This window comes from Aphelocoma coerulescens, chromosome 1A (genome assembly GCF_041296385.1).
Source record: "Aphelocoma coerulescens isolate FSJ_1873_10779 chromosome 1A, UR_Acoe_1.0, whole genome shotgun sequence".
Lineage (NCBI taxonomy): Eukaryota > Metazoa > Chordata > Aves > Passeriformes > Corvidae > Aphelocoma > Aphelocoma coerulescens.
Window position 1 is genome coordinate 67,898,277 of NC_091014.1, and position 22,588 is coordinate 67,920,864.

Sequence of the window (22,588 nt, forward strand, 5' to 3'; positions counted from 1 at the left end):
CTTTCCCTAAAATACGGAAAAATCATATTTTCATTTGTTTCCACTGCATGTTATTCTGAAGCTCAAAGATCTTAACACATCTCTTATCAATATAAATCAGTCCCAGAAATCTGATTTGTTACAACTGAGGCCCAAATCTGATAAATTCCAGGTTTTAACAGGAAGCAGTGGACACACCAACAGGAAAGTTCAGTCTGCTGGCAACCTTAAGGTAACCCTTCACTGCCCTCAGATCCCCAAGTCCTTCCACCAAGCTCACATCCTGGGATAAGCTAACCTTTAGGAGATCTAATCAGGCTGAAAAGAGAACAATTAAAATCTTCAGTGAAAAGAAAAGGGTAAACTGCTTCACGGGCTACCAAGAGGCTGCCTACTTTTTCTGTTTAAAGAATATTACCTCTCCCAGCTGTTTGTGTTGCCCACCCCCCCACCCTGGCCTGGAAGCTAGATTCAACAGTATATTAAAAAAAAAATTATCTGAATTATTCCATAACTGATTTACTTGGAGCAAGTTAAGAAATGCTCCAGTGAACCAGCAGAGCTGCCAAGGAGACAAACAGTGCATGGGTGTAGTGACGTCCCTCACTGATACAACAAATTCAAGCATAATTCAGTCTAATTCCTTCTAAATTAGTTTAAATGAAAGGTCTTTTGTACCACTGGAAAAAACTGGCAGAATTGCTGACACACAGTTCTACTCTTCAGGCTAAAATCACAGATCTGTGTATCCACACAGGTGGATAAACAGATAAACACAAGGAAAGCCCTGACTTCTGTAAGATACACAGAGAACACATTTTCTCTGTCACCTTCTCTATTATTTTACAGCTCCTCCAAGCAGTGACCTTGTCACGGACTTCATTACATTCCAAAATCTGTGGCTCTGAATGGACTGGTTTTTTTAAGAGGGAGGATACAGTCTCCAGCATGTAGAACAAATACAGCATGAAACACATATAAACATGAGCAGCAGAGGGGCTTTTTCTGCATTTGAACAATCCAAAGCATTACAGTCTCCTTTTTTGCTCCTGCTTTTTCTAAGAACCTTACTACTATTTACTGTCTCAAGAAAAAGCCATAAACTTCATATCTCATCTCATTCAGACATCCTGGCAAGCAGTTCTGTGACCAGAGTTTGTTTCTTATTATTTACATTGCCGGAGGATTAATCATTTTAACATAACATGAGATCTCTTTTTTTTCTGTACACTGAAGCTATGCTTATATATCCCAAGTGCCAGTAGGAGACATCTCTGGAGCACTGCCAGGCTCCTTTCCAAGCTGCTTTGCCTCCCCTTTCTATTTTCTTAATCATTTATTTTTAAGACACACTTTATCAATCTAATATATTAACGCATTAACTAACTTCAAATTTCTCCTCTTCAGGTAAGTGATTGGAATTAAAAGACACACTGAAATACACAAATCAAGACCAGTCCTTCAAAGTCTCATTCAGGGCTTTTCAAAAACTCTGTGTCTTCACCTGCACTGACAGACTTCACACAAAGGTGTACAAAGCAGCAAAAGCAGTCTTGCCTCTCATTCTCACCAGGAATTGGTGTGACAGAAGGTGCACCCCCAATCCAACAGCCCTTACAGATAGGGAAATGTCATTAAAAGGTAACCCCTTTATAGAACAGCATCCCATGTCAAACCTGCAAGCTGCAGGAATTTAATCTTCTGCTCTTGCAACACTATCCATTCTTACTACCTCTTGGCTAATTCCTGAAAAATTAGTAGTTGAATCAATGGGTATTTCACACAGCTTTTTTGATGGGTCTTCTTCTAGCCAGTCTCCCCACATGAATTAACCTGTAGCTTTAGCTTTGCATTTGGAAGTTTCAAGGTTTCTAAACATGCTACATTCAGAAGCCTGGACTTTCCTCGGGAATGAGATGTGACAGCAATTTCCTTTCAGGAGAAAGGAAGATGAAAGGACTTAGTCAGACAGCTTTTCAGCACACCAAGTTGAGGTACCTGACAGGTTCTGTAGAAACATTTTGCTGGCTCAGCAACATCTTTATTGAATCACCCAGCAGGAAAAATGTGCAGAGTATCCATTAAAATACAATCAGTTAGTTGTAACCTTACCTTCCCGAGCTCTGAAGTCATCCTCAAGGAATTTATTAAAATTGCCACACAACCCACAGGTCTTATTATAGTGCTTTTCTTGAAGGAGTATCTGAATGTTTCCAGTGGCATCAATCTTCACCACAAAGCCGTGCTCATCGCTGGATATTTTATAATAACCTGCCTCCTTCTCTATAAATATACCATTGGAGGCAAAAGGTATGGAAACCCTGTGGAGAAAAAACAGGAAACTCTCAGCATGTGACACACAAAACCCATCAGGTTGTTTTCTGCTGGAATAATAGTTCCTACAGGTACCTTTTGTCATCCTGCATCACAACTCCATCTAAAGAGAGGCGAAGATTGAAATATTCTCCGAGATACACAGAGAAACCAATTTTCTCCCCATCCTGGTAATCACCTGAGGAGATGAGACACAACCAAATACTCTTAGTTCTGGGACTCAGGAGGACAATCTGTAGTCAATTAAACTATTTTAAACTATGACCAACACAGAACAGTTATTAGTGAATATAAAAAAATCTACCAAAGCAGTTGGTATGAAAGTAATTTATCATTTTGATACATATATCATCACTTCTATCCCCAAGAATAGCTCTGCAGAGGCCCATGCTAATTCCAAGGCCTTCTGTCCTGGAAGGTGGGAGTTTTCTTACTGGTGTGATTTAGCATACAGATAAAATTAGTTCTACAGGGTTGTATAGTTCTTATTCCTGGACTCAGCTTTAACTCAGCCACATTTCCCTGAAAAATTCAAAATGAATAAAGGTTTTCTCCTTTTTAGAAGGGGTAGTAAGAAAATCCCTGTTTCTCAGCAGCTTATTTATGTGTGAGCTACATTACCAAGGGATAACAGAAGCCTCATGTGTAATCCCACTTTCCAAAACAAGCCCAAAAAAACCCAATACAACCCACAAACAAACAAAAAAACACCCAACCAAGACCCTTTTTATGCAGTGGTCCATCCTTTCTGACAAAGGGCAACTATTTGCATTTTTTTGCAGTGATGGAACCCAGCTCAGACTCACCTAAGAGCGTGAAGGAATGCTTGTGACAGTCCCCAGCAAGGAGGTAGCTGCAGTCCCCAGCAAAACTGTACAAGGAACCATCAAATGTTTTGATGTGATCATTCCCAAAAAGGCTGCAACGGGCAACTGATGACTCCTGAAGTGAAGCACCTGATAGCCCTGGATATCAAAACACAACATTAACCTGCAACTTAAAGCAATCATTTTGCAGTTCAGGAATTTATCCCCACTGATCATTGCATGTCCTGGTAGCTTCTAGGCAGACCATGAGCCTGGCACGGCACTCCATAGGATCACAGATTCTTTTCATATATTAGTGAAAAGCCTTTTTTTGCTTTGTCTCCACCAGCCCAAACCTTGTATGGGTAATTTCAGTCCTGATCCTTCGAGGATCCTGTGTTCATTTGTGCCTGCCTGCAATCCCACTAAAGCCTATAAGGCACTAGGACAGCCCCATATCTTGTTCAAACATCCCTGACTTCAGGGAATGTTCGGGACTCAACACAGTGCCTGTTTCAAGGTAAACAGACAAAAGGAATGACTTTATTGATGCCTTCAGCATGGTGAGAATAATCCCTGAGCCACTACTGCAGGATTAAATGGGCAAAAAGGGGAAGGGGGACTCATATCTCACTGAAAAAATAGTGACAATATATTCTAGTCCAAACCTGTTTTCTTACCTGTGATTACAGTGGCCAGTAGTAGGTTTGTTTGCAGCAATGTCAAGAGGAGCATCTGTTAAAAACAAAAAAAAAAAGACAGTTTAGAATATTCTTAGTTTGGACACAGTCTGTTTCACAACTCCTCATCATTTTCTATCCTTTCTTTATAAAGAAAATTATTATTGAGGTTCTGCAACATTTCAGAAAGCCATTAGCCATGCAGACAGCCGTGGTAATTCAGCTGCCTTCCATCCTGCTTTAACTTGGTAATCTAGGAGAGTTATTAATTATTTTTTGCCCACATTTTCACTTCTCACGGCAGGGAAGTGATGGGAAATGCCACCCAACACAGACACATATTCCGACTCCCCTCAGTTAAGACCCTGCACACGAAGCCCTTCAACACACAGCATTATTCCTCAGCCAGCCTGATGTGGAGAAGCACCCCAGACTGGCTCAGCCGACCTGGCTCCAGCAGAAGTCACCTCTGCTGCACAAGATTTGCACCCTGCCCAAACATCCATGGAAGGAAAGAAAGGATATACAGGTTTTGCACCAGCCAGCAGGTTTGCTTGGCAGACCATTGTAAGCACAATCCACTGATTTCAGGGTGATAACATGCTTGAGATAAGGGGCAAGAAGGAATGGGAGGAAATTGTGCAGAGATTAGAGATCCAGAGTGAAAACTTTCATTCACCAAAATCAGTTTTAGCATTGCTTCCTCCTTTCTACAACCAAAACATCAGCCTTTGTTTTCCATATAAACTACCTCCAGGATGGCCAGGCCTTTAAAAATTAATGATAATAATAGGATAGGAGGTTCATGCAGGTAGTGAACTACATGTGTTCTGTGGCCAAACATCAACAGTTAAGGATGAAAACTGTAGGGAGCTCCATCTAAGGGAATTAATTTCAGTGATCATATAAGCAGCTAGAGAGGCTTAAATATACCAAAGTCAATACATTAATGCCAGAAGACCAGACACACCTTTTCCTAAAGGAACCCTCCAATTAAAGACTACAATGCATTTTGCAAAGACAAATTGAGATTTCAGGTATAGACACACACTTCTTATTGCTATTAGTCATGTAGGTCCAATTCACAGCCATATAAATAAACACTGAGTTTGACTTATTTACACAAGACAGGAAAAGAAAGACCTATTCTAGAACTCAGTCTAATATAATGCTGCAAATCCCTCACTGACATGAGGCTGCAAGACAGCTCAGAAGTGGCAACTGCATGGCAATGCAACTACAAAGAATGGTGAAGAAAACAGTAGGCATTATTCTCAGATTACACACTTGCTACTGTATTTTTGGTGCATGCACAGCATTATTGTGATGAATCAGACACGGCTGTTCTTTGTTAACCCTTCTGTTTTACAGAGCAGGTAGAGAAAAAAGGCAAGGTGTAAACCCCTTCCCGTCAGTCCCCTTCCACCCTCCTGCTCTATTCTGAACTGCAGATGGAGTTTCCCCCAGTTCTAACAGAGCAGGTGCCACTAACAAATCAGAATACAATCCAGTAAGATCTGCCAGTATAAAACCCTCTCCAGTTTTCTCACTGGCTTAATTAGAAATGAATGTACCTTCTTCTGTGCGAGATTCCTCTTGCACATGAGCAAGAAACTCCGCTAGTTTCCACCTATAGCTTACACCACCATTGTTCCCCTGTTGCTTCAGAAGTCAGGATTGGAATGGCTTTGGTCTGAAATCCCTTGTTTTTGTACGAGCCAGGAACTCTTGTCCATTTAAGAGGAAAGATAAAAACCCAGACGTCACATCCGCCTGATTCTCAAGACAATAGATTAAATTGCTATCGTGGAAATCAGGCAGTCTTGATTGCCAGGAAGGTACAATGAGGGGAAATTGTTTGAAAAACTGACAGATAAGTCTTTGAAACACATTTCACATGTGTATGTGTGGCAAATCTCACTGGCTGAGCCAACAGGCAGCATATTTATTGGACAGAACGTTATTCAAGAGGAACAGTAGGACGCTCCATAGCTCAAAGGCCACAGAATCATGCAGCCTTTTTTTACTAAACAACTGCCTTAAGGGAAAAAGAAAAATTCAGAGCTAGCAATGCCCTGGTTTGTTCTCTAGGTGCAAACATACTTGAATTTTGCCACCTTCTATCAGAGCAACACACTTGATCCTTGAAATGTTGATGGAAATACCCTCTGGAACAACACGTGGTAACAAGTTAATCCTGCACTGAATTGTTTGCACAGTGGGCACAAAATTTATGGGCATGTGTACAGCACTGAGCAAAAACACGCAAAAAACAGAGTTTGTCAAGTCTTACTTGACTTTCCATGTCCCATTCCTCATATTTTCAGTAACTACAAGGATTAACAAAGGCCTTAGGAGACAACACATTGCATTGACTGGGAGTTGCTCTCTCCTCTTGGGTCCAGCTGTCACATCTCAGCAGGTCCTTCCTAGCCCTGAGAGCCTGAACATGAGTGATCCCAGAGAAATATTCCCTAAACCTTTCTTTATGGGAATGCCAGTATTACTCAGGATAGGGGAAATTAGGTCTCCTACCGCCATGGTCTCTTGTCATCTTCTCAGTTCTAATCCTTTGACTTCCTGAGCTCCAAATAAGTCACTTTGTTTGGCAACTTCCTCTTGCAAATCTAAATCCAGCAGGGCTTTGAGTCACACTTTTTTTGTTTGGCACATACAAAATGTAGAGTAAGAATACCTGGAAAAATTCCTTAAGAATAAAAACAGTGCTGGTTCAGATAAGCCAGACATTGTGGCACTTCTTAAGTGTGTCAGCAACCTTGGGGAACATAACAAACAAAATTAATTGGGATAGACACACAAAGAACAAACTTCCTTTTTTCATCTTGGGTCTTTTTTCTCCCCAAAAAATTAAGGAAATGGTAATTAAATACTGCATTTATTGACTGATATTGTACATTGTTCCAACACAAAGCTTTGTGATGTTTGGGCAAATTTCTGACATGTGATTTTCCAAACAGTACACCTGAGACACAGGAGAATATATGTAAACAACTATGAAGTGTTGCCAAAAAAACATGGAAGTTCACTCTTGGAAACAGCACAGGAAGGACTTCTGAGAAAAATTATCCATAATACTGCTTTTCATTGCTTTGTTCAAATACCAGGTTGCATGCAACAAGTCCTGGCCCTGCTACAAGTATGTTGAATTGAATACTCTATCCTGGACAAAATTTGTTTGCATGAGGATCACTTAATTTCTGCAGGCAACAGCATTGATTGATTTTATAGCATCTAAAAAAGTGTTCCTGGCATCTTGAGTAAACAGAAACCCCAAACACCATATCCTCAGATGCCACACAAAAAAGTCAAATGAAGGAGGGTGCACTCAGAAATGTAGGAAAGGATAGAAAGGGAAAAGATCAAATTATGATCAGAGGTAGGAAGCAACTTCTCTGCAAGTGGAGGAAATTTCCAATCTTGGAAAATCAGAGAAATGATAGAAGCTCCTTGTGGGTCCTATCACAAATAGTACAGAGAAGGTAAGAAATCAGTGCTCCTCTCTTCTCCCAGGGTAAAGGGTGGGAGCAATCAATGCAATCCTCAGGGGGTTGCCTTTAAAGCGCACAACTGGAAGGTCTCAGCACAGGTCACCGTGTCAAAAAGGAGTCAGATAAATTAATGAAGGGTCCCTGCATCACAGGGATCAAGTGATGAATCAGAGATAGCTTTTGGCTTAGAAAGTCTTTACCCTGCCGAGTATTAGAAACAGAAATCCTGTCCTTTAATGTTACACTTTATTTCTTACTTCTCTTTTCCTAAGGAATTGCTGCTAGCCACCAGAATCCCACTTTTTGTTCCAAAAAAAAAAAAAAAAACCAACAAAACCCAAACCAACAAAAAGCGCCCAAATAAAATAAAATAAAATAGCTTTCTTTATCCTATCCCAGTCTGCAATAAGATATGTTTCAGTGTTTTTCCACAACTGAGATTCAAATTAACTTTCCCATTACTGATCCAACAGTGAAATAAAGCAAAAAGGACCAGGAAAGGGGCAAAAAGGACCAGGAAAGGGGCAAAAAGGACCAGGAAAGGGGCAAAAAGGACCAGGAAAGGGGCTAAAGCTCTAGTTCCCTAGGAATTGCAGGGGCTTTAGTACACTTTGGGGGTCAACAGTGCTCAGCTCCTTTTCCTGGCACAGTTAACGATCCATGGTTTAAGGAAAGACACCCCTCAGAGAGGATGGCAGGCACCAACGACCCTCATTTTGCATTTGAAAGCCCTCAGCCTCCGGACATCCTTCCACAGGCTGGGAAGTTCACAAGGCAAAGCAAACACTTGAACACTTTCCCTCCTGACTGGGCAGCTCACCAGGGAAGGGCATTATCCAGGATAATCCTTTTTACCACGAATTTAACTCCTTCCCTGGTGGCAAGCTCACGGGATTTCAAATTTCACAGCCCTTCCAAGGGTTGTAACTGGAGTCATCCAAGACAAAAGGACCTCAGGCAGCAGCGGGCGAAGCGAGGCTCTTGGGTGCCACTCGTCAGGCTCCAAACCTGCCAGGTAGCATCCTGACCTGGAGCTGATGAGCCAAAGTGCATCCTGCAAGCCCCACGATCTGCAGCACGGCACCAAAGCAAAATATCCCTCCTCCATATCCAGGGAATAAGGATATTAGAGCTGCACAACATAATTTTCAGCTGGTGCCAACTAGTACTGCTCTGCTGAAGTCAGTGGCACTACTCCACTCTGTGCTGGCTGAGGAGCCAAAAGCCTCACAAATCTGCATTACATTACAAAGAGCCACCAGAAATTAAACAGAAGGGCAGGGGGGAGATGATTTTTCGACTAGTCTGTGGACAGTGTCAGCCTTATGTAAGAGAGGTATCACCCCGCGGAGGCACGCCCGACTTCTACACGCCAACCACTCAGCATTCCCGGGAAGGGTGTGTGCTCCTGTGGCAGAACAGCACAGCCCGGGACGGCATCGCCCACTTCCAGCCTCCTCCTGGAAGAGTTGGGAGGCAGCGCTCCCTGCTCTCTCTCTTGTGCTTGTTAATGTCTTCTATCTCCACCCCGGGTTGAAATTCCCTGCATAGAAAGAGCCAGGCAAGGCCAGTTCAACTATTTCCTCCCCCACCCCCGGAATTGTGTTTTTCCTATTTCCCCCCTCCCAGTTAGTCAAAACTCTATAGTCTTATTGGTTTACACGGTGTATTTATAGGCATAAGATTTTGTAAGCAGGGTACCCAATACATGCACGTTATTCACAATTACCCTGTGGGAGGTTTGCCATTCGTGGAGCCTGTTCTGGAGAGAGCAAAACATTTCAGCGCCCTTGTCATAACATCAGCACTGACATCAGACACCAACCACTGCACCACCACAAAATCACCACCAGGCTGCTGAAGAAAAAAAAAAAAAAAAAAACCAAAACATAAAATGCAAAGGAGTTTTTCCATTAATATAATTAGAGAAAATGACGCCCTGAATTATGCAGCATGACATCCTGTCAATTTTCCAACTCTGTCTTTTAAAAGCAGTCCATCCTTCCCTCTGGGATTAAATTTGTCCAGATGCATGGCTGCTGAAATGTCTTTAGCTGAAACCATGTAAATAATGAGTAACCAACACTTCTGGGCTGCAGGTCTTTAAAACCGTGGCAGTAACAATTCACCTTGTGACTCTGTAGATACAGTGCAATAATTAGTTACTAAATTAGCCAATCACCCTCAGATATGCAGCAATCTCAGATATGAAAAATGTCCTCAGTCGGTCTTTTAACATTTAATCTGAAGTTTAATCAAGCATAATGAATGCATGCATGTGCAGATATACACCAATATATGCACCCGCTTGCATATATCCACTAATTAAATTGGTCCTGACAGGAAAATACTAATATACTGAGAAAGGAGGAAAAATGAACAGGAACAGCCAAAAGATGGGAAGTATCCTCTTAGTGTGGGGAGACGGATGAAAATAAAAAGAGGAGGGAAGCCTGCTTTCTTTTCTGTGTGTTCTTACAAAAAAGAAAAAGTCCTGATTTTGAATCACCTATCTCATAAGTACCTGTGATTCTAGTCCTAAATCATAACTGATCATCCATATAAACCGGGAATTTCAGCAGTTATGGCCACTGAAACAAGAGCCACAGTTTCCCAGATGAGAATTAAAAAGCCTAAGTGGTTGTTTTCGCAGGGTGAGGCCTTGCCATTACAGAAGGGAGCAAACACAGACTCCGTGCTGCTGCTTTGAAAAGCAATTTCACCCCTCTCCCCTCCGTGCAATAAGACAGCAACAGTACTATGTGTATTTGCATCACAAGCATGTAAGCAAGGATAAATTAATTAACATCCTCTGCTCCACGCACAGGGCTGCTCCAGGGCCCTGGGAGATTTACTAATTAAGAAGTTTACTAATGACAGACTTCCTGAGATGCTCCTGAACAAGCACAGGTTTCCTTCCAGGGTCGCTACTGTTAAAGTGCCCAACTCAGGAGCCAGCTGGAACTTCTGTGTTCAAGGCTGACCCCTGTAGGTTTGTCCCAAATTAATTATTTTTCGAACAAAAACAGCGCCAGGAGTTCATTTAACATTTCAACACAACTGTTAGCAAGCTGTTCTGACAATTAAAGCCACACCGAGTTAAAAACACTCGCTGTAACTCGAGTTTCTGCTAGTCCAAGCTTCAGACAGCACATTAATAGAAATTTAAGAAACGTTTTCTCCACATCCCTTCCTGGACAATGAGTCCAAGACAATTCTCCACCATCTCCTTTTTAAGTTCAATGAACTGAGCTCCCAGGTTGCCTCTCTAAAGTGCATTTCTCCCCATTTGTTATGGTTTTCACAGGTCATCTCTAACTCCAGATACCAGAGCTAGGGCCAGGTTTAAATATTTAACACTGCTGCTATTCCTAGAATGCAGCATCATCCATACCCCTCCCTCCCTTCACCAGCACCTCCTACCACTTCAGCAGTCTAAACAGCATAAGGCAGAGATAGACCCTATCAATAATCAGAAACAAAACACCTTAGAAGGGTAAATTATCATTTGGCAACATATAATCAATGTGATGAGCACTCAGTTGTTGGTGAGTTTTCTCTCACCTAAACGATGTCATGGCAAGTCTTAAAGGTGCCTGGACACATTGCATTAATGCAATTTGCCAAAGTTGTGATCTCACTAAAGATTTGTAAGGTTTGTTATACACTGTGTGTTTTTCATAAATCCACCAAAATTCATAAAAAAAAACCTCCAGCAGCATAATGTAAATACCAATCTACCAAACAAACACAACAGTTGAAAAAAAAAACTTGGGAATAGTGCTATGAATGCCACTGAACTGGAGAGAGATGCCAGTTCCCATAGAATTTCTGTGTTTCTGAAAGTCTTCATCATCAAGGATGATCTTGATCCCTTAAGATTGAAATTCGGCCTAGGGAAGGTCCTTGCATTACCTTAAATGTTTATAGCATTATCTTAATCGCTTGTGAAAAGGAAAGAAGTTGCATCCATACAAAGCAATTTCACTCGTTTTTATAATGCCAAGGAAGAACCAACTCCAACAAAAAGCAGATCGTTAAGACGAAAATCACGTGGTTTTCCCTCTGAAAGGCTGATTTACCCCAGTACAAGACAGAGGATGTTACTCATTGTGGAGGACAATTAAGTCCCAGAAACATTCACTGCCACGATGGAAACAATTGGTACCATTATGTGATCAACAAATCTGTGTTTTATGCACATTCCCCACCACCACCCTTTTTTTCCTGCAATCATCCAATATAAGCACAAGGAGTGGAGGGGGGGAAAAAAAAACCAGCTCAGATGGTGAAATCTTCCTCACATATTGAGATACAGTACATATAGTAAAATCACAATACATCAACCACAATACAAGGACTCTGAAATTCTAGAATATTAATTGGCTCTCTCATATGACTTCTGATTTTTTTCTACCACCAAAGATTTGCATTTATAAGATTTTCTCCAGAAACATGAAGGGTAGAGACTTAAAAATGAAAAACAAAGCTGAGACATTCACAAGAACTCCCAATCCCCACATTTAGCATCCGAATAAAACTCTCCAAATACTTTACAATTCCAAAATATCACCAAGCAAGTTGCCAATGCAGATGTACAGGGATTGGAATCATAGAATATCCTGAGTTGGAAGAGACCAAGGATCATGGAGTCAGCCTGATGACACCTCATTCCTATAACCCTTTGTGCCCAACCCATGAGCCAGGTGCTCACCCCTGACAGACTGGAGGTAATGGAGAGTGTGTGTGTGTGTTTCTCTCACTGGACTGTTCCTAAACTATGGAACTTTATAGAAATTGCATTAAAAATACCCTCTAAGTTTTACTTGATCCAAAAAAAGAAAAAAAAAATGCACCAAGTAGGCCAATCTTTTTCCATTTGACGTGGGACAAGAACTGTACAAAACTGCATCCTAATAAAAATTTCGGGTTTGAACACATCAAAGCTGAGAGATACCTTGGGCTCACTATTTTATAAGCCCATTGCCAAAGGTTTTGCCTTTAGAAGCACCATAAAAAGACAGGATCTTGTTTGTGTGTTTGATTAACAAAATCATGGCAACAAATTGTTCAGAAAACACAAAACAGTTAAAAATTAAGCTTCTTTTCTTTGTCAAACAAAAGTAATCAGAACGTATTCCTTTTTCCTTCTCTTGCTTAGCAGAAAAATGCACGGTATTCAGAAGGAACAGTGCCTGAGGATATTTGCAAGCATGGATATATCTATATATTTTACTGGCTTTTTACTTCTGTTCACACCCTTCTGTTTCAAACCCAAACAGTTCTGGGAGTCCTCAGGCCCCAAGGCACCTACACACCTGAGCTAGTGATCCCAGCAGTCTGCTAGGCTTTCTCCAAGGACAGATTCACACATGGATACAGAGAGATCTCAGGAAGGTTAAGGCAGATTTTACAGAGTACACAGAATGACCAAAGTCAGGTTTAATTTGAAGCTGGTGAAACGAGAGGAGAGTGCACCCACCCTTGGGACTTGGTGTTCTGGTGGATTACCATGGTGGGTGCAGTGCCTTTCCTGCTCTTTCCCACTCCACCTTCCCACACTGGGCAGGAAAATCATCTTCCCTCAAACTTCCTTCAGAAAATGAATGCCAAAGTTGTCCAAAAGTTAAGTCACCTTCAGCCATTTTGCTTTAATACAGGCTGTTCAATTAACATGCTGTGACATACATGCATTCATCATTCCATGTATTACTCTCATTGTTTCCTCTCCTTGTTCCCCTGATTTAGGGATCACATCCCAGGTGATGTCATCACACTCAGGTGACAGGAGGCAGAGATGCATGGTAGGTACTGCAGGTAGGTACCTGTAGGTACCTCTACTGTAGGTAGAGCAGGTGCCACACTCACTGCATAAAGACAATTTTATAGCCACTACAGTGATGGCAGAAGGGCCAAAACTGCTTCCAGGGAGCAGCTCACTACAAGTGGTGAGCGTCCACTAGTATAATTACAACTGTAAGCCATAAAAAAAAAGTTTCACCTCAACATGAGGGAGAATTTCTTTACATTGGGGTTGGCAGAGCACTGGAACAGCTGCCCATGGAAGGTGTGGAGCCTTGCTCTCTGGAGACATTCCAAACCCACCTGGATGCATTCCTGTGGCACCCAGTGACCCTGCCTTGCCAGGGGGGTTGGACTGGGTGGTCTCCAGAAGTCCCTTCCAGCCCTAACTATCCTGTGATTCTCTAAATAAATTATTTCTTTAACACGTAGAGCCATCAATTACTCTATACATGGATGGTGGCAAAAATAGAACAACTTCTCTGTAGACAAAAAACATTGAAAATACTTTGTATCCATTATAAAACATTATAGTATAGGCATTTCTTTGGGAAAACAGAAAGAAAAAGACCAATACCTTTTAATTCTCTAAATCAGGACCACAGTCACATCTTGTTTATTAAAAGACAACATGAAACTTAGTTCTCATAAACACACACTGATTTTCCTCCAGACTCAAAAGCATGGAGCTGATTGCATAAATCTCAAACTGAAAACACCTTCCACACTACATTTTATTTATAAAGAGGGAAAAAAAGGAGTTTTATTTATTACTTTATTAAAGAGTTTTATTTACAAAGAGGAATGAAAAATACCTCCATTTTAGATCCCTAGGAGCACCTACAAGACTCACAGCCCAGCATCCCACCATGTTAAGCGCTGCACAAACACAGGACAAAAAACTGTCCAAACCAAAGCATCAGTAGGAAGACCACAGAAGGAAAGCTTGAGAGAGGAAGTTATGCTAAAAAAATTACACAGATCATTGAATAGACCTCAGCAGGGCTTGGGAATCTACTGGTTTTACAAGTAAATTAAGCTTTAAATACTTTAACACTACTTCCAGCTATTTGTAGCTTCGCAGTCAAAACCTTGTAACTTGAGTTAAAGCAAAAAGGGTTGTTCAGAGAAGGCAAAGCAAAGAAAGCATTCCTCAAGGAAAAGCTGGAAAACACTGGAGCTTGAATTTCCAGTAATTAGAACCAGCAAGAATCAGACTAGCATTGGCAACTACAAAATTACAAACATGGGCTAAACCACAGATTTAATCCCTCCAGAGACTTAAAAACATCCAGCTGCCATATTTGTTAAGCACCAGAAAACATCTCATACGACATTTTATTATGTCCAAAGCTCTGTGTTCCACTAAACTATGGAAAGCCTCTGCCTTGAAGGTGCTTCTGGGGCACTGAACTCAAATTCATGCTGAGCTCCTCCCTGTGGAACCAGGCTCTTTCCAATCTCTTGGCTCCTGGCTGACAGCTGGGAATTAACAGCACTGGGAAGTAAAATTCAAAATTTCCTAAAGATGTGTACTGAAAGCCTGTTTTTCAGCCTGGTTTAAACTTTATTTATATACATATTTTAACATATATTTAATTCTTCAGCCACTTTTGACCAAATCATGGGATTTTATGTGCTCTCTCAGCAACCTTGGGGGAAGAGGGAATCTTCCTAGAAAAGGAAAAGCTGAAGCACCCACTCAGCAGTTACCAGTACTGCCTCACAACAAACCAGTCCATGGGGATTTTTCCTCTGACTGTAGTTTGTAAAGAAAGGAGGGATATTTAACTCTGGTACTGGTCCCAAAATCATTTACATATGAACAGACATATTTTTTTAATGCTCCATCTGGTAAATCTGACATAGGATTTGCAAAGTTCCTGTCCTGCCTCCTGATCAAAGAGGAAGAAGCACAGAAGCTCAAAGTCTGGAAATTCCCATTAGACCTGTAAAACTCCACAATCTGGTGATAACTGAGCTAAGTGAGGGAAAAAAAATTTAGAAAATGTTGCATTTCCAAAAAGTTTTCATCCCAGTTTGGGAGGCCTCCTTAGATCCCTAAGAGTCTAATCAAGCAGTGTGCTGAAAAATAAGGGAACTGGGCAAGGACACGGATGGATACCTGAACCAAAGGTGCCACAGGCACATTGTATCTCCTGAAGATCTAGAATTTTCCAGTGATAATGCTAGAAAGCCTCTGAGCAACTCAGGAACCACAGCTCCTGTCAAACAGTACCACAGCGTCCCTTCTCATCAATTAATTTGCTTAACAAGTAAGGCACCAGGAGAACAAGGAGGCTGTTTGAAGGATGTGTGGTGGGGACAAAGGAAGGTTTGTGAACTTCCCCAGAAATGCCACTCAACCACGCAGGAAGATAAATCTGATACGGATGTTCTGGACAGAATAATGCTTACAGCTGTTCTCAGTCTGGTTTTATCAGTCACTGCTGAACTGTACCGGAGCTGAGCACTCCAGTGGCATCAAAAAAAATGCAAATACTACTCACAACATTTATCCTGACAAAGATTAAAATGTGTGATGGCAGGATGATCTGCTCAGACCACCACCTTGTCAGGGCAAAAGGGCAAAACAGGACCTGGGTGGTGGCTTGACTGCAGGGACTGCCAAGGACGTGGCCGGTATTGGTTCACTAATTTCTGTGCTCCTCCTGTCTACAAGGAATTTTTGTTTCATGTTTTACATACACTGCAAATGATTTGGAGTTGGTACCTTCATGTTGTTTTCAGTTTGTGCAGTGGTTAAAGTGGGGACTGGGTCCACAGCTCTGCCTTACAAATAGCATCAGCACCATACCATATGGGGAATAAAAAAAACCCCTAAAACAAAACAAAAGTCAAAACTGAGCTCTGCCACACACTGAACCTGTCAAGTTCAATCCCATGGAATAGAGGGAAGGTAAAGCCTTTGCAAGTGATGAAAGACACAGACATACCTAGGCTAGAGTTTACAGCCACCAAGGAGCTAATCACACAAGTGACATAAATCCTAGTCTAGACAAAGCTTTGTACACTGAAAGGGGTAAAAATACAGTGCCATGGCATGGTATACAGCTTCACACACCTCTCTAACAAACGCTGGGACTATTTCAGAGATTTTAAGCACCAGAGGCTCATGCTGGCTTCCCCCCTCCTCATCAACACACCAAGAGCCCCTCAGATAGGGATCTACCAAGGCCACCTCAGTTATTAGCAAAGGTCATTTCACATTGTTGTGTCCCAGAATTTTGGGACACTGCATTTGTTAGCTATTGCAGTGAAAACATGATGGTCCTCAACCCTATTTTCTAGCAGTCCTTTACAGCCTCATCACCACAGCCAGTGCCCTTGATTCTTGCTCTCTCTGACCATTTCAACCAATTAACGCATCCTAGGATGCCCCGTGTGGGAAATAACAGAAACGGTGTTGCACTAAACCAGAAGAGGGAGTGTAGTGGATCAAGAAACAGGAAAAAAACGAGCACACAGCCAAAGCACTCTGTGTCCCACACAGTCCCTGCCAGGAAGCCAGAGACTCCAAAATAGTCAGCCAGGGTTAAAGGAGCATCCTGAAAAAGTCCCTTCCAAAAACCCACAGATCTGTACAAAACAGCAATTTTCAAAAATCCTTGTTCACTGAAAGGTAAGGATGTGCAGCAATAACTTGCTCCCAGTGTTAAAGAGATGTCCAAACCCAGGGACTAACAAGGTGCTATAAATGCCATCTGCTGAGAAGCAAGAAGTGTGTAGGTAAAGATTGCCTCATGGGGAGATGGATACTTTAAATCTATCCTGCTTGATGGGAAAGAGGAATAAATCTAAATTTCTCTTGCTGCTGTTACAATAGAGGCTGCCCAGTAGTCATTTCTGGTCTTAATAAACCATTTCTGCCAGAGTAAGAGCAGAAGACAGAGCAGGAGGAGCCCAGCCCCAAGCACCCTAAGCTTTCCAGCCCAGCTGTGTTCACTGGCAGAGGGAAGACGGACAAGTTCTGAGGGCTTTCCCCTGTCAGGTGCCAGGACTTTTCTCTCTGGCTCCTCGCTTTCCTACTCTTCAGCACGTGTGTTGTTACCCTTCTGCAACTCCTGCTGCCACAGAACCAGTCTTGCTGTGGGAAGTATTTTGGCACATCTTCAGATACAAGGAAAACACCCTTCCTGGCAGGAACAAGCCCCTGCAGCATCATGAGACCAAGTCCAGCAAGGGCCAGATTAAATCTGAGGTTTATTAACACTGATTTTGAGCAGAGGCTTTGCTCACTAGACAGTACTAACTTTGCCAGGCCAGGATGTGTCAGGGTGAGGTTGCTCTGAAGCACGACTACATTTGCTATAATCCCAGATCACATGCTGGTGTATTAAGATAAAAATGTCTTTGAACTTTTAAATGTATTTCCCTGGATTTCTCTTTGGTACTGATTCAACACCGTTACTAGGATTGGTGTGATAAGAGAAGGCAAGTTGCATTATTCTAACTGTGCAAATACAGTTCTAACTGGTTTGGGGAAAATTTCCTCTGCATTTTTAACTGTGAAGTTTTAAAATGACAAGAACACACCTGGATTTGCATCCAGTGGAAAAGTACCTACTGGGCTGCTGCTAGCTGTGCTGAGGAGCCCTTGAAATGAAAACAAACCAACCACAAATCATACTAATGGGAAGGCTGTCACTTCTGGATTCCACCCTAGGAATGAAATATAATAGGAGAAAAGAAATATTTGCTTTAGTCCCAGACATAGAAAATAAATCATCTGCAGAGAGAATGACATTCCTCTCTTCTTCTTCATCCCAAACCCGATATCAAGTCGACTGACATGAATAAAAGGAAAGAGAAAAGAAAGAAAAGAAAAACCCAAAACACAACAAACAGAACAGCTGTATATTCTTTGGAGACCATACATACCTATTATAGCTATTAAATACATGAGACAATTACCTAGAAAACCAGAAACCTCAGTTCAGCTGTAAATTTTCCACAGATTCCTTGGAGAAACTGGGGTGGGGGATGTTCCACATAGAAGGTATTTTGTGAAATTATATACATAAACATCTGAGGATTGAAATGTTCTCAGTTTCCTGACCTAGTGTCTCAAACTGGACACCTAAGAAATAGAAAGTCTCCCATCCTGGGCTTGAAGCTCCTCAGAAAGCACAGTTCCCCCTCTCCATTCCCCACCAATTCCTGACCCAGTTCACAGCAGCCAAGGCAAAGCAAACAGCTGCCTCCAAGAAGGTGCATGGCCCTTACTTTAAAAGGACCAGAACATATTAAATGGCAAAAAAACTAGTGATAATATCCATCACAAATATCACACCATTGCTGTGGGGTTTTTAGCTTTCTTTTTAGATCATCTAATCCCAGGCTTGAGTCTGGTAGGATCAAGCACTTGAACACCACATATTTAGATGACAAAATTAATGACTTTGAATTACATGTGGAGGCTTTTTGAAATATGCATTTCTAATCCAGGTACTCAAATAGGATGTGAGACTTTCCTAAAAGTTTTGCTTCCAAGTGGCAGCTGAGCAGTGGAAAACCCAGCTTTGACACACTTGTTAGTTCTATGGATAGAAAAGATTAGCTGTGTACTCAGATCTCACAGCCTTCTGAAGAATATATTCCAGTCATCCAGAGCTCTGGTATCTGGCAAATTTTCAATATCACATACTTGCTGACTATCCTAGTGTGCTCCAGGATAATGCTGAATTATTAACCCAGCCCTTTGCACAAAGTGTTCCCATGTTCTTTTGAAAAGGCTTCCCTCCTCCACCCAGAAAGTTAAAGAAGCAATTCAAGCCCCACTGTGGAAATACAAAGTTTGGGCTTTAGCTAAGAGGAGTGCAAAGCAAGGAGAACAGAATTTTATAGAGAAAAAAAGTGATAAACAAGCAGCCCTGATGAGAAATTAGAGCAGGAAGGGTGCTGAGGATACATGGAAAAAAAAGCTATGCCTCTCTCATCCTTTCTATATAAAGAATTGAGAGTAAAATGCTCAGGAAATGACACTGTCAGGTGGAGTGACACTTGCTATGCCCTAAACTGCAACCTCAAGCCATATCCACAGGGAATACACCTACTCCTGACATGAGACAGGCATCAGGATATCCATGCCAGGTAAAAAGGTGCCATTCTGCAGGGAAAATCCTGCTGGTCCCTTCATTTCAAGGTGGAGCCAGAATAAATCCGTTGTTACAGCTCATGCCACACTTGAATGGTTTCTGATCTATTTCCATTCCTGTCTCTACAGCATCTTTTATGATTGCTGAAGTCACAAAGGTAATCTTAAAGAAAATCAAACACCCTTTTCAGATTATTTTCTGTGACTTGCTTCTGAATAAAGATACTCGGCAGAACCTTCAAGCTTAGCCATTTCCATTAAGCCCTTAATTCCAAGTATAGAAACTTAAATTCAGATATCCACACAGCTGATTCATCGCTGAGCATTGTTAAGAGACCCTTATTTTTCATGAGAACAAAGCCCTGTGATGTGAGGGCATCTGAACACGACAGCCTAAAGTCACTACCAAACGCTGAGACTGAACAAAATAAACCCTTTCTTGCTTTATATAGAGCTGACAGGTTAGAAATTCCAGCCAAACATTCCCTCAAGTTTCCATGATGAGTCACACCAGACACTGGTTACCTTCATGGCAACAAGTTTGTGTACAAGTAATGGAAAGTAAAAATGAAATCACTAAAAAAAAAAAAAAATTCACAAATATACAGTGTTTATGCAAGACCTGTACCCACACTTAATATTAACTGGACATGTCAGGTTTTATACCATATTAGAGACCATACCTAGACAAGCAGAACTGAGGTTCATTTTGTGTACAGGTGTGTCCAGGTTCAGATATACAATAGGTTATTTTCCATTTTCAGGAACAAGTTGACTTGCTATAAATCAAACCCTAATATCAATGTACTCAAAGGAAGCACACAAAGCCCCCAGACAAACAGGATCACAGTATTCTATTAGAAAGGTGATTTATTACTCGACATTTCTTGAAGTTTTGGAGCCATTAATAGACTGGAACCACATGCCAGCTTTAAGACACACCTCACAGTCTGCCTCTGCCTACTGGCATTTGAAGACTTGGTTGTTAGAATTAAAAATTCTACTCTTCCTTTTCCCAAGGCTCTCTAAAAGGTCTACTGCTCCTATATTTTTTTTTTCCCTAGGTCTGGGTTATCTGGGTTTGGGTCTATTTTATTTCAAACCTTTATCCTCCCTGTGACCTGAAGAGACTACCCCTCCTTCCTCCAGAAGGAGTTTTCACAGGCTTTATAAAAGCAGCTAAAATATTTTTAGAAAATAAGAATACCTAGTCTAGCTCTGAGAAAGCACACCTTCAGCTATCTCAAAAGATTTCTGAAGAGGAAATAATTCCCCCCTACTTCAATTATACTAATTATTAACATCTTTCCCCCTCAGTATTATGGTTACGCAGAGTATAAATATAATTTCAAATTTAGTAGTGAGCTGAACAAGATAACATCCCAAATCAAAACCAAAGGATTTTAATTATGTCAATACAAGAAGAACCAAAATAATAAAATAATGCTTATTTACTATCTCTTTAACTTCTCAGCTGGAGATTTATTTCAAAAAATATTACAAGACTTGAGATAAGAAAATAAACAAAACTTAAGATGTAGAGAAGCCAAGTCTGCCTCATCGCAAAAGTGAAAAAAATCCAAAAATGCACATAACCAAGAACCATTTGTAAGGAGGCTGTCCTTACTTCATTTGATAGGTATGAAAGAGATAGCCTTCAATTATGCCTTATCTTGATGCTTGTTTTTATGCACCAGTTTCCTCAGAGCTTTAATCAAAGGAGGTTGTGCCATGCAGTTGTTAGTGCCAAATTTAAATCCACCTGTGGGCTCACCAAACAATCAAAAGTCCCATAGTTTTGCTCCACAGTAAGAAAGTTTCACAGGTTATGTCAATATAGGACATAAGCAGAGTAATAGCTCAGCCTTTAAAGGAAGATTTTCAATTTAACACAACACAAGCTGAAGTTGACAGTGAAAGAAAGAAACACAATGCCAAGGCTTTAAAAACATCCCTTATTCCCCGAAAGCCTTCCCATGGAAACAAACCTTCCTGGGGGATACCACAGAGTATGTGCGGGCCCAGCTCTCTTCAGGAGGCTTTAATTAATCATCATTTAATTAATGGTAATTTAGAGCACTTGGAGAAGTGTGTCCATCATTTCAAGGCAGTGTGATTCATAACAAGAAACACATTAGACTAGTTGTAAGCTATAGTATAGTAAATATGTTTATATTTACTTTATTATAAACATGTTTACTTTACTATAAATGTATTTACTTTACTTTACCCACCCCATGTTGTCTTTGAGGAGAGGATGTTACCTTGGCCCTGATGGTATCATATGGAAAAGGGAAAGCATGTTCAGCAACCTGTTCCTTCTTGAATATCTTGCTTTGCTGCTGGATTTAATGAAAATACACTCACTGATAGAATAGTGAGCAATCAGCTCAAATTTGGTGTGACTTCCCTTGTCTAAACTGAATCACAACATCCAGAGTTTCCTCATCCTGGCTTCTACACCTTTTACCTATTCTAAAGAGCAGCCCCAGTACATGAGGTATTCCTTTTCCATGCTATTTGCTGAACTCTTAAGACCTTTTCCAGAAAAGACGGGAGTTATTTCCATTTTACAACGCTTGAAACTCCCAGATTGATTGTAGCAGCCTTATTTCTCACTCCTGCTCTGGAAGACACAGATTGGTTTGCCTCAAGCAGGTCTTGATGATCTATGCTTCTCTGTTTCCATCCCTGAAATAAAAAAAATAAATGCCCAAGTAAGCACAGGCAGCACAAGAATCGAAGCAGATGGATTTCAGCTCCCAAGAACACATCCATCACCTCTACAAAGTCTCCTGCAAGAGCTTCCCAGCTGATTTACATTTGACAATGGCAACTGTGATTGCTCAAAGGCTCTGAAGTGCTGAGGGAAGCGAGGGTATCCATCCTATCATGCTTTTCATAGCAGCCGTGGCTAAATAAATTACATAACGTGTTGCACATGCTCACTGGAGGCCTGCCCACTCCACTTTGCCCTCCACTCTGACAGCATTAAAAACAGACAAAAGTAAAAATGGCAACACTGCATGACATTGGCATTATTTACCAAAGCTTTGAGAAGATACTCAAGTACCTCCTGGTAATTTCAGAGACAAATGCTCTTTAAAAGATGGGTCCACAAAAAGCACATTTTGTCACCTGATTTTCAGCATGTAAAACAGGTGAGATGTTAGAAGCCTTCCCTGCATTAAAAGATAAGCTGCAGCCCAAGACCACTGGCAATTAAAGCCCTCTCAAGAGTTTTCCTATGGACAACCACAGGCCTCCTGTGACACCAGCTGGGATGACCCATACACTGTGGTCTAAAGCAGCAGTTCCCACCTGCAAGCCCTGAACATTGTTCCAGGTCTGCAGGAAAGA

The 22,588-nt window shown here is 41.3% G+C and overlaps 1 protein-coding gene across 4 annotated transcripts in view; it reads right to left on the reverse strand.

Moving 5' to 3' along the window:
• The window catches only part of VWF (von Willebrand factor), a 140,054-nt gene extending 117,941 nt beyond the window's left edge, over positions 1–22,113 (reverse strand). The window contains exons 1-6 of one of the 4 annotated variants that reach the window (XM_069003401.1): positions 22,010–22,113; positions 21,493–21,919; positions 3,800–3,854; positions 3,120–3,278; positions 2,389–2,491; positions 2,092–2,300 (exon numbers count right to left, since the gene is read on the reverse strand). In XM_069003401.1, coding sequence (XP_068859502.1) covers positions 2,092–2,300; positions 2,389–2,491; positions 3,120–3,278; positions 3,800–3,854 — 526 coding nt within the window. In that variant the 5' untranslated portion in view covers positions 21,493–21,919; positions 22,010–22,113. Of the gene's footprint in view, positions 1–2,091; positions 2,301–2,388; positions 2,492–3,119; positions 3,279–3,799; positions 3,855–5,373; positions 5,480–21,216; positions 21,231–21,462; positions 21,920–22,009 lie in introns of those variants that run through there. The other 3 variants (XM_069003400.1, XM_069003402.1, XM_069003399.1) reach the window with 3 other exon arrangements.
• Positions 22,114–22,588: the final 475 nt, after the last annotated feature.